At 41.0% G+C, this 17,274-nt stretch overlaps 1 protein-coding gene across 1 annotated transcript in view; it reads right to left on the bottom strand.

Moving 5' to 3' along the window:
• LMOD3 (leiomodin 3) overlaps window positions 1–17,274 on the bottom strand; it is a 58,421-nt gene that overhangs the window by 30,445 nt on the left and 10,702 nt on the right. Inside the window, exon 2 of the mRNA XM_078661471.1 lies at window positions 1,296–2,864. Within this exon, the coding sequence (XP_078517597.1) occupies window positions 1,296–2,864 (1,569 nt within the window). The remainder of the gene's footprint in view (window positions 1–1,295; window positions 2,865–17,274) is intronic.

Genomic DNA, 17,274 nt, shown 5'->3' with positions numbered 1-17,274 from the left:
CCCCGATGGGTTTCCTTCCGCGACTAGTCAATTACTTCGCGGCTACGAAAATAGAGAAAGGCCTTTCTCTATTTTCGTAGCCGCGACAAGTATACAAATCAGTTCCATTGTCAGGACGAGGGGTGTGCAAAACCACAGACCCGTAAAAAGGCCGACTGGGTGGAACACAAAGATGTATAAAAATATTGCATTATCAGGTTAATTCGAGATTTTATTAAGATTGAAAGATATCAAGGTGACATTCAGTTCCAAATAAACAAAGCACCTTATGTAACATTCACCTCGGAAGTTTATAACGAGTGAAAATTGGAAAAAGGATCCTCATCTTTGTGCGAGTGCACAGGTGATGCTGATAATAAGGAGAAGTTTATTTGTATCGTCCTGAAGAAGGTGGTCGTAATCAATTAATACCACCGAAACGCGTTGACGCTCCGATACGAGTTAACTTTGGAGAGGTCAACATCAGTGAGGGCATTGGTAACTGTACTCAACTCAATGTTGAATCTAAGAAATCTAGATTAACAATCATAAGACAGAGTGGATTGTCTTTGTTTGCTTTTCTCCTATGTAGTTGTATGAATTTTGAAAGTTTTTTTATATATGTGTATTTATTGTACATTCAGTGGAATGTTTTTTTAACTTTGTAATAAACAGCCTTTTTTTATATAATTTTTGTGGTATATAATTTTTCATTTGCATATGTTTCACTATTGATTGTTGGGGTTTCGAATTTTGAATGGTTGAATAATCTGAATGGTAGTTGTGTTTCATGATATACAAACAACCCTAAGGGAAACATTTTATTTTTACATACAGTAACTTGGTGCTCTATTTCCTTTGGGTCTAAAGAGAGCCCCTCTCATTTGTTTCAGATTACTAGTAATGTAGACACAATGCAAACTTGCACAGTTTTCCTGGTTACTGCAGCTGCTCAAAATTTCTGGGTTAAAATTAGGGGAAAAAGAGGAATAGAAAAGGACTGGATGCATTAAATCTGATTTGTCTAAGTATTCCCTGTTCTTAGATCAATACTTGGGGTCAAACTCTTAAATTACCATATCCATTAACAGGCACTCATAATGAGGACCAAATTGGTGTTTCTCTTTGGCAATGATGACAGTCATACAATTTTTGGAGGTTGCTTCCACTCTTGCTGGTTGAATACCTTATCTATGTGTATATGGAGTTCTTCAACTGCCATTACTCAGTGTGGCATATGTGTGGTAAGAACTTGGCAATTCTATGTTATAAACACACATAAGTAAACAAATATAACAATCAGAACATATACTCACAGCTTTCAGATATGCAACATTACTTTGACGAATGTCTTTTAATAGCTGGTCTCGTGGGGTAAGATTAACAACGGGTGGCGGTCGTCTTCTTGGGACTGGTTTAAGAGTCTTGATTACACTACGGAGGCTGGCTCTGTCTGAGGGTATTGTATCCTCCGGCATACGAGACTTTGGTGTGGTTCTCCGTAGTGTGACTGTATCACGGAGGCTGGGCTTCTGAGGTGATTCTGTATATAATGAGGATAGTTTAGCATCCATCATACTAGACTTTGGCTTGGTTCTCTTTAGGGTGATTGTATCACGCAGACTGGGTGCTGGAGGTGGTTCTGTGTGTTGTTGGAAAATAGGCTTTGGTTTCATCTTCTTCAGTTTGACCTCAGGGACGGTGTTTGTCTTCTCAATGTTTCTGTTTTCATATTTGGTTGGTGCAACAAAAGGTGTAGTCTCCTCTGTAATGCTTTGAAGGCCAGAGTTGGGTTGAGGCCTAGCTAACATTTCCCACAATCCAGGTGGCAGACCATATCCGTTTTCTAGCATAGTTATGATCTCATTTTCATCTTTCACTTGCTGCTGCCTCTGATCCTCTTTCCGTTTTTGCCTTTGTCTGTCCAGATTTCGAGTGAGTAAATTGGTAACAACCATTCTGGGACCTGGAACCTCAAAATGATAGCCAATCTTCAGCAAGGTATTATTTGCCTTCAGAAGTCGGGAAATCTCCATTTCTGCATGGTGGCCCAACATATGCCTCTGATTATGAAACCGTAGTTCTGTTAAAAACTCATTGAACTGCAGACATCTCATGATTGCTACAATTCCTTTCCCTGTGATGAAGTTGGACTCAATGTTCAGAGTGGTGATACTTCTATTTTCTCTTAGCATGTTGGCTATTGCAAAGGCAATATTTTCGTCAGCTCCCACATTGGCTAAGCTGAAGGTTTTTACATGTTTGTTCTTTTTCATGGCATTTACAAAGTTCACCAGCATCTCCTTTGGGATATTTTCTATGTTGTTGAGGTTGATTTCCTTCACAGCAGGATCATTTTTCCTGACGCTTTCCAAGGATTCATCTAAATTGGTTTGGTTCCCTGAGGGCCTTGAGCTCATCTTCATGAAACTTGTGTCCAATGCCAACTTCTTTGGCAAGTTTAATTTAGAAATTTTCTTTTCACTTGGTTCTTTGATTTCCCTTTCTTCCGCTTGCTCTGTTGTTTCACTAATGGTCTGTTGTTGGTTACTGTTATCTCCATGTTGCTCCATCTCTGTGCACTCGTAAGTATCCCCATTTTGTTTGTACTCATTGGACACTACAGGCTCTGTGTTTTTATCTAAATTAGGTATAGTTACATTCACTTTGTAACTTGAAGTAGCAGCATCCTCTGCATTGAGCTGTGATGGGGAATGAGCTTCATTTTCCTTATTTTCCTTTCTCCTTTCCGTGTTACTCTTATTTTCCAGTTCAGTTTCCTTTTTCCCTCCTGCGTTTATTTCAGTTGACCCATTTAGATCCTGATTCTTTATTACTGCTTTGACATTTTCAATGGGGATTTCTTCTTTATCTTCTAGACTTTTCTAAAGATAAATTATAAAGAGTTGAAGTACATTTTACTTTGATCTTTTTCATTTATTGTTAATACAGATACAATGTGATCAAAATATATACGTATAAATATGAGCTATTGTCTCTTCTGCTTTGTTCACCTTGTCAGTTCTATTTCTCCATCTTTTGCATTTTGTCAGATAAGCTCCACTGATAGCCAGCAATCTTATCTTAATCATTATTATCAGTAAGTTCTTGCCTAAACTGGACCACTGGGAATGTTACAACATCATTTGAAAGGGTGAACTAAGGCTACAGAATGCTCCACTCGCTTACCCGATACAAGAAGAAGGTTTGTGATTGCACAATATTCAATAGTAATTGACATTGAACTGGAAAATTGTTAGCTTATATCTCAGCTAAATATGTTCTAAGCACTTAAGGGGGCAGTTTAAGAGTTGGTTTAAGTACATGAGGTTCTTGTGTGCTGTTCGCACAGTCCAAATAACTCAATCTCCTTGTGTGCCTGCACCCCAGAGAACTGTGACTACTCAAGCTGCTTACTATTGTGCTTCTTGTCATTTAAAGACTCAACCTTCAATAATCCTCGACCTAAGTTTTGATAAAGAGCTTTGAATGCCAAAAAGAACTGCAAATCTACAAAAGAATATTTATACTTTAGATTACATCCTATAATTGTTAGCATCAAAAGAATACAACCTGCCTGAGCAGCAGCTAATTAGTGATTACGTTTAGGATTCCCTAATCTTGGCACATTTGGTTACTTCTTTAACACTACATGCCATGTGCATGCTTGTTTACAATGCCATTAAAACAGAGTTACAGTGGAGAATTTATTAATCATGCATCATATGGTATAAGATACAACACTTTGTTGATACATCAGAGATTACAGATGTGTATAGATTGGCGATTTATTTGATAAATCATTTTTTCAATGAGATTGATTTGCTTTTAAAATGAAGAGGAAGTCACTAAAGCAAATATATCTGACAACATATTCTAAGGTTGGATGTCGCAATACCAGCCCCTTGGTTTAACCATCAGACTGCTCTAATGCATCACTCTTTTGATATAGGTAGTATTGTTTATATAAAGATTCGTTCCTTTTCTAAGTATGCCACTGATATAGAAAATAGGTTCGACATTTTCTAACTTACCAAAACTTGATTTTCAGGTGCTTTCTCCTTGGACAAGACAGCCAAAGGTGGAGTGGCTGTCATGAAAGCAATATAAAGATCTCTACACAGACAGTTACTACTTTAAAAGGGACCGAAAACCTTTCATAGTACTGACATAGAAAACTTTCACTATCACAATATTACTGAGTGACCGCAATCCTGCATACTTGCAGCTCTTCCCTTCAGAGCATTATGAGCTGTTATGTTCTTTAATCACTTCCTGTTCCAAGTTGGTCAATGGAGATTTCAATGACTCGGCAGACAATGACCTAGCCTCTCCCAAGAATAAGATATTCTCAGAGCTATTAACTCCCCAAAATATGAATTAAAATATTCATAAGTCGACCCAAGTCAAAGGCCACATAAAAATGTATCAAATTGCAAATCCTCCCATTTATCTGGTCTGGCCATAGCTTTATGAAATTAATTCTTAATCCCTCTTCCAGATAAAGAATCATTGCTTATAACATTGAAAAGACCGCTGGACAATGGAGTAAAATTATTATCTGAAGAACACATCAAAACCTTAAAAGAAACCTCTTATACTATACCTAGTTGCATAGAGTTGCAAAGTAAGGCATTCAATTATTTGCTACGCACTGAGGCCAATACACATGCTCCTGTGATTTTCAAACAAATATCTATTCACAGAAAGCCACCACCATGGTAATCACATGAATTAACAAAGTCCAAATCCAAATTACAATGACCACTGAAGAAACTAGGACATTGGAAACAAACATGAATATAAAAAAAGAAATGGCAAAATATAAAAATATGGTTTATAGTATTAGCTCATCTAACTAAATTAGTAAAACTATTTATGTTATCATCAGTTTTTCAAATATTTAACAAATTATTGGAAGCATCCAGAATAAGTCAAGATTTCCATTACTCACAGGAACTCTGCAATCAACTAAATAATTATTTCTCTGAAAAGAATTCCCTCTTAAGGGCAGAGATCAGGAAATTACACTTTCTATTAGCAACCATGGACTCTCTCCCTAGCACTGCCCCAACTAAAATCAGGCTCACTTCACAACCAATGTTCACTTCAGATCTTTAAACAACCCCAGAGTGTTATTTTACAGCCTCTTTTCCCTAAACACATCAGTAGAACAAGGAATAGCCCCTCGACCATTAGAAGCTGCTACAGTTATCACATACTCAAAAAACAGGCTTCAGATCCTTCTAATCTGAGAAACTTCCATCCCATAACAGTATTGCCTGCTAGCCAAGTGACTGTAACCACCTCCAAAATGCTAATTTCCTTGGCAACTCTCAAAGTGGTTTCTGTCCTTCAAATGGTATGGAAACAGTCCTCCTCGCCATCATGGCCAACCTAAGACTTGAACTGGATAAGAGACATATCAAGGCTATGGCCCTATTAGATCTGTCAGCCACTTTTGATACGGTGGCTCACTCCATACTTACTGATCAACTCAAAATGGCTGGTATTGATGGCAGTGCACTTATATGGTTTAGATCTTCCTCATAGTCATACCCAATCAGTTAAACTACCACAGTTCGATGCTAAACAACTTCCAGTTAATTATTATTGTGTTCCCTAAGGCTCCTCCATATCCCTTCACCTAGTGTAGTGAAAGCCCTACTACTTAGAGGGATAACACATACTTTTATGTTGATGATACACAAATCTTTATATGATCTGATAGCAACTCTACCACATACCTAATCTTCCAGCAAGCTAAGACATTTATATGGAACTGGAAGGGCGGTAAGTGACTTCAACTGAATGTGGAGAAAACTGAAACACTGATTGTCAATGGGAAAGCTGACCTCTGGTTGACCATAATTGGCCAATGAGATGGGCTCTCTACCATTGCCAACAAACTGAGTAAAAAGTGTAGAAGTTGAGACACACAACAAACTATCAATGTCCAATCAGATTTCTTCTGTAGTCTCCAACTCTACATTCCACCACACATTCTTGGGAAATTGCTCACATTTCTAACAGAGGATGGCAAAATATTATTTGTTTTTGCTCTCGTTAGCTCATGCCTTGTTCATGTCAACTTCCTGTACCTACAAACCCAGGCTATTTGTTAAAGAAACTTCAATTAATCCAGAGTACAATTACCACAACAGCCCATTACTCTTTCACCTTCACTGGCTTTCTGTGAATCAACAAATTCAATTTTAAACATCATTTAAAAATCCCTTCCAGATCAAGCCTAAACTTTCATTAGACACTACATGAAGTACTAGAAACATGGCAACACACTATGATTGTATGCGGCTAACCTATTAGTGGAGTGAACATTTACTAAAAGCGGAAATGGGAGCTGCTAATTCTCTGTATGCGTGTTCAAATAATGGAAATGTTTAATACAAGCTAGCTCCCATGAAGCCAACGTCTGTTCCATTATAAGCTTCCTCAAAACCGGGCTATCCCACTAGGATTCTATATCTTCTTAAAATATCAGTTTTTCTTTGTCTAGCACAGAGAAACCTATGGTGACCTTGTGCTTTAAACATTTCGGTGATACAAAAGGGGGTGGTGATGGACGGAGCATCTGAACCAATCAAACACTCACACCCAGTCAACAGATCTGGGTTTAATCCATCACCGTTCTTTAGCCCACTCTGCCACCCCAGTTCAGACATGGCCATATGCAAATCAGTCTGACCCTGTGCCTCATGGGAACAGTCCAGCCCGAACTGCCAAGCTATGCCTTCCCTGGACCGGAAACAAGCTTCCAAGGACCGGTTTCTGGCATTTCAGCCGTCTTCAGCCCGGCTTGCTTGAATCCAGTGGGAAAGTGAGCAAGGGACTCACGTCTGAGAATACCCTGCCAACTTATGGCGAACAAAGTGGTAAAAAAGGGGGTGGTGATGGACGGAGCATCTGAACCAATCAAACACTCACACCCAGTCAACAGATCTGGGTTTAATCCATCACCGTTCTTTGGCCCACTCTGCCACCCCAGTTCAGACATGGCCATATGCAAATCAGTCTGACCCTGTGCCTCATGGGAACAGTCCAGCCCGAACTGCCAAGCCATGCTTTCCCTGGACCGGAAACAAGCTTCCGAGGACCAGTTTCTGGCATTTCAGCCATCTTCAGCCCGGCTTGCTTGAATCCAGTGGCAAAGTGAGCAAGGGACTCACATATGAGCATATCCTGCCAACTTATGGCGAACAAAGTGGTACAAAAGGGGGTGGTGATGGACGGAGCATCTGAACCAATCAAACACTCACACCCAGTCAACAGATCTGGGTTTAATCCATCACCGTTCTTTAGCCCACTCTGCCACCCCAGTTCAGACATGGCCATATGCAAATCAGTCTGACCCTGTGCCTCATGGGAACAGTCCAGCCCGAACTGCCAAGCCATACCTTCCCTGGACCGGAAACAAGCTTCCGAGGACCGGTTTCTGGAATTTCAGCCGTCTTCAGCCCGGCTTGCTTGAATCCAGTGGCAAAGTGAGCAAGGGACTCATGTCTGAGCATACCCTGCCAACTTATGGCGAACAAAGTGGTACAAAAATGAGTGGTGATGGACGGAGCATCTGAACCAATCAAACACTCACACCCAGTCAACAGATCTGGGTTTAATCCATCACCGTTCTTTAGCCCACTCTGCCACCCCAGTTCAGACATGGCCATATGCAAATCAGTCTGACCCTGTGCCTCATGGGAACAGTCCAGTCCGAACTGCCAAGCCATGCCTTCCCTGGACCGGAAACAAGCTTCCGAGGACCGGTTTCTGGCATTTCAGCCATCTTCAGCCCGGCTTGCTTGAATCCAGTGGCAAAGTGAGCAAGGGACTCCCGTCTGAGCATACCCTGCCAACTTATGGCGAACAAAGTGATACAAAAGGGGGTGGTGATGGACGGAGCATCTGAACCAATCAGACACTCACACCCAGTCAACAGATCTGGGTTCAATCCATCACCGTTCTTTAGCCCACTCTGCCACCCCATTTCAGACATGGCCATACGCAAATCAGTCTGACCCTGTGCCTCATGGGAACAGTCCAGCCCGAACTGCCAAGCCATGTCTTCCCTGGACCGGAAACAAGCTTCCGAGGACCGGTTTCTGGCATTTCAGCCGTCTTCAGCCCGGCTTGCTTGAATCCAGTGGCAAAGTGAGCAAGGGACTCACGTCTGAGCATACCCTGCCAACTAATGGCGAACAAAGTGGTACAAAAGGGGGTGGTAACATAACATAGCATACTAGAAGTATTGTGCTGCATAATTACTTTAACAAACTATTAACAACAAAATACTGATCCATTATTTACCATTTCATGTAATGTTAAGTAATTATCAAAGCTCTTAACTCCACATCTACATGTCTTGAAGATACCTTAATATCCATATATGTACCATGCGCACACATTACGATGGCTTTCAAAAGTATTGATGCCCCCCATCATGTAAAACAATTCCATAAACTTGTTAAATGTTGTAAGTAGATTACATAATGTTATGGATCTTGAGGGCACTCTCTCTAACAAATAGACAAAGCTGATTTGCTCTAGTACTTTTCATTTCCACATTCTATTCTGTATTTCATTTATTTATTTGTTTGGTATCTCGCCAACATGGCAATACACACATTACACAGCTAAACAATCCATTAAAATAATTAAAACATGCTAATACAATATTAAAATTCGTTTACTAAAACATAATTAGATACCATTTTGTAATTACACCATGTAGCCCAACCTCAACTTCCATTATACACATGCTGATTAAAAAGTATTATCACTCATGATATCCTATGCTCTACACCCTACTCTGTTTTATGTATATCTTCAACACAGGAACCCACCAGAAGGCCTTAAATATTAAAATGAGTAAGAATACCAGAGCATTAAGTAAAAGCAGATTAATTATTAAGGAGGCAATAGATATGAATATACAGTTCAAATTTCCCAAAAGCAAGACACTGACTTCTATGTGTCATTCAGAAAAGTGAAAGTGCAAATGCCTAAACTCTGTAATCTTAACACTTATTTAACAAAGCAAGGAAGCCAAATGATTAATCCTACCACTTATAGGAAACAGGAGGATAGTACAACATAACATCCAGGTATACCAAATCTTGTTAACGAGTGAATATACACATTCCTAATACAAGCAACCTAGGACAGATAATCTAGACTTTCTGACACAAAGGTTAACAAATTCCCCATACAATGACATAATCTCATGTTATTACTGTTCAGAACAATTTCAACTGAATTAAACTAATTTCCAATAGTTCCTGTACACGTCAGACCTATAGGTCTCTAAAAACTGGGACTAGCATACTTTTTTTCTCTGCTGCAAATGTTGTGCAAGAAATTAATAAGTAGAGCAGTAACATTGTATGTTTGATATTTGGGAAAAGGGCTGGTGATGATAGCTGCTCCATTCTGATCGATCTTCTTCCATTGTATGAAGACTGGGACCTGGCTAAGCCTGCCCTTCAATATTAACCTTGTAGTATAAATACTTGTAATACCCCTCATATATGGTTATAAGTCGCCAAGATATTCTGTGAGAAACTGATGCCCCAGTTGACTTCTGTCCACATCTTCTTAGTCAAGATTTCTAGATTTTTCTTTTACTAAATGATATACTAATTATGTATAATGAACCACTGCACTACTTCCAATACTTGCTGTTACAGGTATATTCAATGTTTCCTTGATTTTTGAAGGCTTATAGTTTCTGTGATTTTCCAGACAATTTGTGACATTTGATTAGGTGTCTCAATGACCCTTGCATATGGCTGGGTTCGAACTGAAATGGCATGGGGAGCAGAAACTGAAGGATTTAGGCCCAGATCTCTCTACTGGGGTGAATGTCTGACATTGTTCAGCATTCTGTCCATCAATTGTTATTTTTGCATTTTCACCCAGAGTGGGAAGGGTAGGCCCAGACATGGGCCCCCTGCTCAGCATGCCACTTGAGTCAACCTAGCCTGGCTGATATGGGGTGATACCCTGAAACCGGTTCCAGGATGCTTTTTTCCAGTCCAGGGAGGACCTGGCCTGGCAGTTCAGACTGGACTGTTCCCATGGGGAACAGGGTCAAGCCTAATTTGCAAATGGCTGGGTTTGAACTGGAATGGCATTGGGAGCAAAAAAACAACGGATTTAGGCCCAGATATCTGTACTGGGGTGAATGTCTGACATTGTTCGGCATTCTTTCCATCAATTGTTCTTTTTGCATTTGTCGATGACCCCTCAGCAGATATGGTTAGACAAGCCCAGTAATTGAGGATTGTTTGCAGCCACTTAAATGCTATATTAGCAGCTCCGATTCAGAAAAGGGGGTGGTGATGAACAGAGTGTCTGAATTAAGCAGACCACTCTTACCCAGTCTAAAGATCAGGGCTTGATCCATCACCGTTTTTTAGCTCACTGCACCATCCCAGCTCAGAACCTGGCTATATGCAAATTAGTCTGTTCCTGTCCCAGTGCATGATGGGAACAGGGCAAACCAAACTACCAAGCCAATTCTTATACTGGGAAGGAAACAAGCTTCCGGGGACCGGTTTCTGGCATTTCAGCCGTCGTCGGCCCGGCTTGCTTGAATCCTGATGGTGCAATGAGCAAGGGACTCACATCTGAGTACACCCTTCCACGCTTATGGTGGACAAAATGATTCAGAAAAGGGGGTGGTGATGAACAGAGTGTCTGAATTAAGCAGACCACTCTTACCCAGTCCAAAGATCAGGGCTTGATCCATCACCGTTTTTTAGCTCACTGCACCATCCCAGCTCAGAACCTGGCTATATGCAAATTAGTCTGTTCCTGTCCCAGTGCATGATGGGAACAGGGCAACCCAAACTACCAAGCCAATTCTTATACTGGGAAGGAAACAAGCTTCCGGGGACCGGTTTCTGGCATTTCAGCCGTCGTCGGCCCGGCTTGCTTGAATCCTGATGGTGCAATGAGCAAGGGACTCACATCTGAGTATACCCTTCCACGCTTATGGTGGACAAAATGATTCAGAAAAGGGGGTGGTGATGAACAGAGTGTCTGAATTAAGCAGACCACTCTTACCCAGTCCAAAGATCAGGGCTTGATCCATCACCGTTTTTTAGCTCACTGCACCATCCCAGCTCAGAACCTGGCTATTGCTCATTGCACCATCAGGATTCAAGCAAGCCGGGCCGAAGACGGCTGTAATGCCAGAAACCTGTCCCCGGAAGCTTGTTTCCTTTCCAGTGAAGAATTGGCTTGGTAGTTTGGTCTGCCCTGTTCCCATGATGCACTGGGCCAGGGACAGACTAATTTGCATATAGCCAGGTTCTGAACTAGGATGGTGCAGTGAGCTAAAAAAAAACGGTGATGGATCAAGCCCTGATCTGTTGACTGGGTAGGAGTGTTCTGATTAACTCAGATACTCTGTCCATCACCACCCCCTTTTCGTAATTATGTTGGCCACCATGAGTGTGGAAGGGTATGCTCAGACATGAGTCCCTTGCTCATTGCACCATCAGGATTCAAGCAAGCCGGGCCGAAGACGGCTGTAATGCCAGAAACCGGTCCCCGGAAGCTTGTTTCCTTTCCAGTGAAGAATTGGCTTGGTAGTTTGGTCTGCCCTGTTCCCATGATGCACTGGGCCAGGGACAGACTAATTTGCATATAGCCAGGTTCTGAACTGAGATGGTGCAGTGAGCTAAAAAAAACGGTGATGGATCAAGCCCTGATCTGTTGACTGGGTAGGAGTGTTCTGATTAACTCAGATACTCTGTCCATCACCACCCCCTTTTTGTAATTATGTTGGCCACCATGAGTGTGGAAGGGTTTGCTCAGACATGAGTCCCTTGCTCATTGCACCATCAGGATTCAAGCAAGCCGGGCCGAAGACGGCTGTAATGCCAGAAACCGGTCCCCGGAAGCTTGTTTCCTTTCCAGTGAAGAATTGGCTTGGTAGTTTGGTCTGCCCTGTTCCCATGATGCACTGGGCCAGGGACAGACTAATTTGCATATAGCCAGGTTCTGAACTGGGATGGTGCAGTGAGCTAAAAAAAACGGTGATGGATCAAGCCCTGATCTGTTGACTGGGTAGGAGTGTTCTGATTAACTCAGATACTCTGTCCATCACCACCCCCTTTTTGTAATTATGTTGGCCACCATGAGTGTGGAAGGGTATGCTCAGACATGAGTCCCTTGCTCATTGCACCATCAGGATTCAAGCAAGCCGGGCCGAAGACGGCTGTAATGCCAGAAACCGGTCCCCGGAAGCTTGTTTCCTTTCCAGTGAAGAATTGGCTTGGTAGTTTGGTCTGCCCTGTTCCCATGATGCACTGGGCCAGGGACAGACTAATTTGCATATAGCCAGGTTCTGAACTGGGATGGTGCAGTGAGCTAAAAAAACGGTGATGGATCAAGCCCTGATCTGTAGACTGGGTAGGAGTGTTCTGATTAACTCAGATACTCTGTCCATCACCACCCCCTTTTTGTAATTATGTTGGCCACCATGAGTGTGGAAGGGTATGCTCAGACATGAGTCCCTTGCTCATTGCACCATCAGGATTCAAGCAAGCAGGGCCGAAGACGGCTGTAATGCCAGAAACCGGTCCCCGGAAGCTTGTTTCCTTTCCAGTGAAGAATTGGCTTGGTAGTTTGGTCTGCCCTGTTCCCATGATGCACTGGGCCAGGGACAGACTAATTTGCATATAGCCAGGTTCTGAACTGGGATGGTGCAGTGAGCTAAAAAAACGTGATGGATCAAGCCCTGATCTGTTGACTGGGTAGGAGTGTTCTGATTAACTCAGATACTCTGTCCATCACCACCCCCTTTTTGTAATTATATTAGCAGCTCCAACTTGAGCCTTGATGTGCTATTTACTGTGACACTACAGAGGCCTAGCCATCTTTTCCAGATATTAATTTCAATAACTGAGAGATGGATGTTATCTTTCTAAAGAACAATTTCACAACCATACAGTAGCAAGTTAATTATTTTCAAATTACATGTTTCTAGAAGGACTTCAAGGGATTTAATCCCCAATCCCAAATTAATTTTTTTGTGATAGACTGGCCACTACTTTTGATCTTAACTCCTGCTGGTCAATATGGGCTTTGAAATTAAGATTGAATCTAAAAAGAAGTTCTAGGTACCTGTACTCTTTTACTACCTCCAATTGCACTCCATTCAGCCACCATTTCTGGAGTATTTTCTGGATAATTTTGCTAGAGAATACCATCACTTTAGGTATAGAAGAGTTGTTATCACATTGTTTTCTGTTCAATATGCAGAAAATACGTCTTGGTGCCTCTGCAGAGCTGTAGAAATAAGAGCGAATAAAACTGTGCCATCTCATCCTAGTTTTGGTGGGAATGCACAAACCTCCCTTACTGTTGTGGGTGCATCTGCAATATATATGGAGAAAAGGAGTGGGTTTAATATACACCCTTGCCTTAAGTTATTTGGTGTGTGTATGTTCCCTGATAAATCTCAGTTCCTGTCCAATTTAATTCTCATCCATGACCACTCGTGAAGTTGAATGATCAATTTTAAGTACTGATATATATACTCCAATTCATATTTTTCCCCCAAATTAGGGCACGGTTAATGGTGTAGTATGCTGTAGGTAAGTCTATATATGAGGCATAGAGAGTCTGTTTTCATCTAAAGGCATATTCTTTGGCCAGCAAATTCAATATCAGGGCACCATCCACCATTGAATATCATCTCGTAAAGACCAACTGTGCCTTCGAACACAATCCCTCCTCGACAGCCCATGCACCCAGTGGTTATAATAGGTGTCTAACTTAGATTTTGCTTGGTATATCCAACAGGGTGCTCTTGTGGTAGCTCTTTGGTAATTCTTGAGGGCCTTTTTTTTATTCAGGACCTGTATGCTTCCATTCCAGTATTCTGGAATTTCTCGCCCTCTTATTACAGCTTCAAACACTGGGGTCAACACTTCGGCCCAGAGGTTTGGGTTAAGCTTTAGTATATCAGCAGATTATGCAATTATGCCTTGTGCCCGCAAACTATTTAAGTTCTCTCACCACTGGTTTCAGGGAGAGATACTCCAAGTCAGTTCTATATTGTCCATTTGAATGATGGGGATCTCCATGAGGGCTACATTCGTATTGGACTCTTTTCCTTACATAGCCCTCTTATGACCCATTCTTTCTCAGGCACAAGGGTTGCTACTGGTTTACTCATTGATCCCAAAAGTTTGCGCACAGTGTCCCAGAAACACTTTCATCTTCCTTATTCGTAAATCTGTTATAACCTTGGACCAGGGGGTGTCTTTCTCTATTCAGGTAGTCCTACTTATCTACTTTCTAAACTCCTTCCTGTATAGTTTGATTAGGGCTTTTCTGTTGGCTACGCTCCATTTAAAAGCCTCCCTTATTTGCTTATTTAACTCTGTCTGTGCCTTGTCCCTAGCTCACCATTATTTATCCTAGAGTCTCTTTCCATAATTTAAGGCCTTAGATGCAGTATCTCTCACAGAGTAAATTAATCTTTTGTATTCCTCTAATATTGCCCTAGGGGTTTTATCTCAATATGTTCTCAGTTGGTCACAGATTTTTTTTTTATCCTTTGGGTTTTTAGGCTTGCTGCTCATATTATCTGCCATTTGTTCTTCCACTGTATTGAATAGCTATTCTGCCAATACCCTCCATTTTTTTTGCAGAACTGTTCAATTATAGCAGGTGGGGCTTAAGGTCACTTCCTCGTAACTTTCCAATTTCGTGATCTTTTACAGTGTCAAGATTTAGAGATGAAATTATGGTTCAGTCAATAAGTGAACATGACTTCCCATTATCAAAGGCTTGTTTCACCAGCTGGTCTCCTTTGATTCTCCCATTTATTACTGTCATACGCAGACTTTCCAGGTTTGTGCCCAGTTTTCTACCTTTACCATATCCCAGGTTTGATGTTAGGATCTGGCAAAGAATACCCAGGGAATGTCCAGTTTCTAATAGGAAGTCGTCTCACATGGGTTGGCTGGAAATGTTTGTATCGAAGTCTTCTAACAGGAGAATTGTTACCTTTGGGAATTTCAGGATAATTTTCTCTTCCAGATCTATCATGTTTAATAATCGGTTATCCTAGCCTTTTGTAGAGAGGGAAATATGCATTTACTATTATTAAAACTATACCAGTGGAAGTCAAACATCCCCCTTTAGGTTCTTCAAACCTGAAATTGTGATACTTAAGAAATTTGTAAATTCACTGAATATTCTTGCATCCTTTACTTCATGTTTCACCCCAATTAGAAGTGCCAAACAGGGTAACCATATTTTTCGATTACTTCGTTTAGATTATAAACTAATAATCTTTCATCACTACATCCTTGGTTTTCCAAGTTCCCTGTAGACCTATAAACATAGAATCTTCCCTTTTCAGAATGGCAGTTAAAGATTTCCAATTTATTTTCATACCAACAATATTCCAAGATAAGATATGTACGACCTCATCAACAGGACCTCCAAGATAATGGTCTTGTGGCCCATTCCTCGAACTGATTACTGCTGTGATCTAATTCCAATCATATTAGCTCTTTGTGACTGGTTCTTCCTTATTGGTATAAACTGGTCTTCCATACACTAATTTTGTTATTAGAATTCTTTCTACACCCATGTTTCTATAACTACAATTCTCTGTGCGGTTTAGGATTTTGTTTACCTTAGCTCCCTTCCAAATTCTTTGAGAAACCATCTGATTACCTTTAGTCGTGTGGTGGTTGCTGGTGGAACTTGGTGGGGATTATTCATAAACATCATAGCCAGTATGATGGAGATCATCTATGGATTTAAGAACTTTGTCCACAACAAACCTGGAATGAAAGTGAACCATAGCATTTGGCCAGTTTAATATAGGTTCAGTAGACTTTGGGAAGGAAACCAGAGCAATATTCTTCTTGAAGGTTATTTTGGATAGCTTTGACAAAGTAGTAAAAATTGATAGAATACTTGATCTATTTAAAAAGCGCTTGAGGTCATGATTGGAAAAAATATCTACTAGCTGTAATACACATTTCTCAGCATTATAAGAATCAGCTGTTGTTAAACTTCCCTGGCTGTGGGATCGGTCCTGCCAGGCTGCCATTGTTCTCTCCTGTATGTCAGTGCCATTCAGTCCTTGATTTACTGGGACCCTTTCAGACTCACTTTAGGTGGGACTATTTGACCGTGTGCTATTATGATCCTTTATAGGATATAAAGGGCCTATGCTCCTTTACCCTACGCTTTGTCCTTCTCTAAGAGTAGCTTCTACTTGCTTATTAGGGGTTATAATAATTTTCTCTGTAACCTGGGTTGCGCCGGGTACCTCGTTCTGTTCCAAAACAGCTTATTTATCTGACTCATTTCCTGGGGTGGTCACAAACCTCAGCACTCTTTTACCTATTTTCATAATTCTTAATTTCCACCTTTTCTGTGAAATAAAATTTGTAGAGGACTTTGCTCGTTTCTTCTTCTGAAATAACAGGACCATTCTCTCCATCCTTTTTGTATCCTTAGAAGACCGTATGGCCGCATCTTTACCATCAGTCGCTATTGCAGAACTTGTGCTGATTTTTACGGACAAATCAGCCACTGCAACTGATTCAGGAGTTTCGTTTGGCGGGCTTTCACTTTCCCTGCATTGGGGACTGAGGCACATGCTTTGCCTGGTAACGTTTGGGTCATTTTGTGACAAAGGGTTTAAGCCACTCCCCGCTGATTGTGCAATGGACCCCAGGTATGTTATTGCCGTTTGTTGCAAGTAACATATTCTCCTTACTTTCTTACTTATGATATGACTTCCTTAACTCCAATAGAAATTGCAAGATTGATACATTTGTATCTACATTATGCTCAGTGTCCTTCACTAGCTTTGATAAAAACTGAACAATAGACTCCAGATTTTTTCCACTGACACTAACCAGATACATTTATTTGGGATGTTATCCCCCGAAAACTGGCTCTTTTGGGATGAAGGAATGCCACCTGGCATTTGTTCCGGGATCATCAACTGTATACTATTATTAACAGGACACTGTCCTTGTGTGTAGATAAGTCAATCAACTATGGAAGAGAGAATCTCCTTTCAATTCATCACCCCTAAACGTCTGTTGGTTCTTTATAAATCCATTACAAGGGCTTGAGCACCAATTAGTGGCCCACAGTTTAAGATTCCCAGGCAGCACTGAACATAAGGCATGTCAGATTGGTCCACTATATCCACATTTTTTTCTATATTATCCAAAATTAATGTATCACTTAATACATTGTAATCAGCAATCGGGTACCCTATTTGAT

Source organism: Lissotriton helveticus, chromosome 9, assembly GCF_964261635.1.
Source record: "Lissotriton helveticus chromosome 9, aLisHel1.1, whole genome shotgun sequence".
NCBI classification, from domain to species: domain Eukaryota; kingdom Metazoa; phylum Chordata; class Amphibia; order Caudata; family Salamandridae; genus Lissotriton; species Lissotriton helveticus.
The sequence above is the reverse complement of the archived record's forward strand: the minus strand, read 5'-3'. Positions and strand labels throughout refer to the sequence as shown.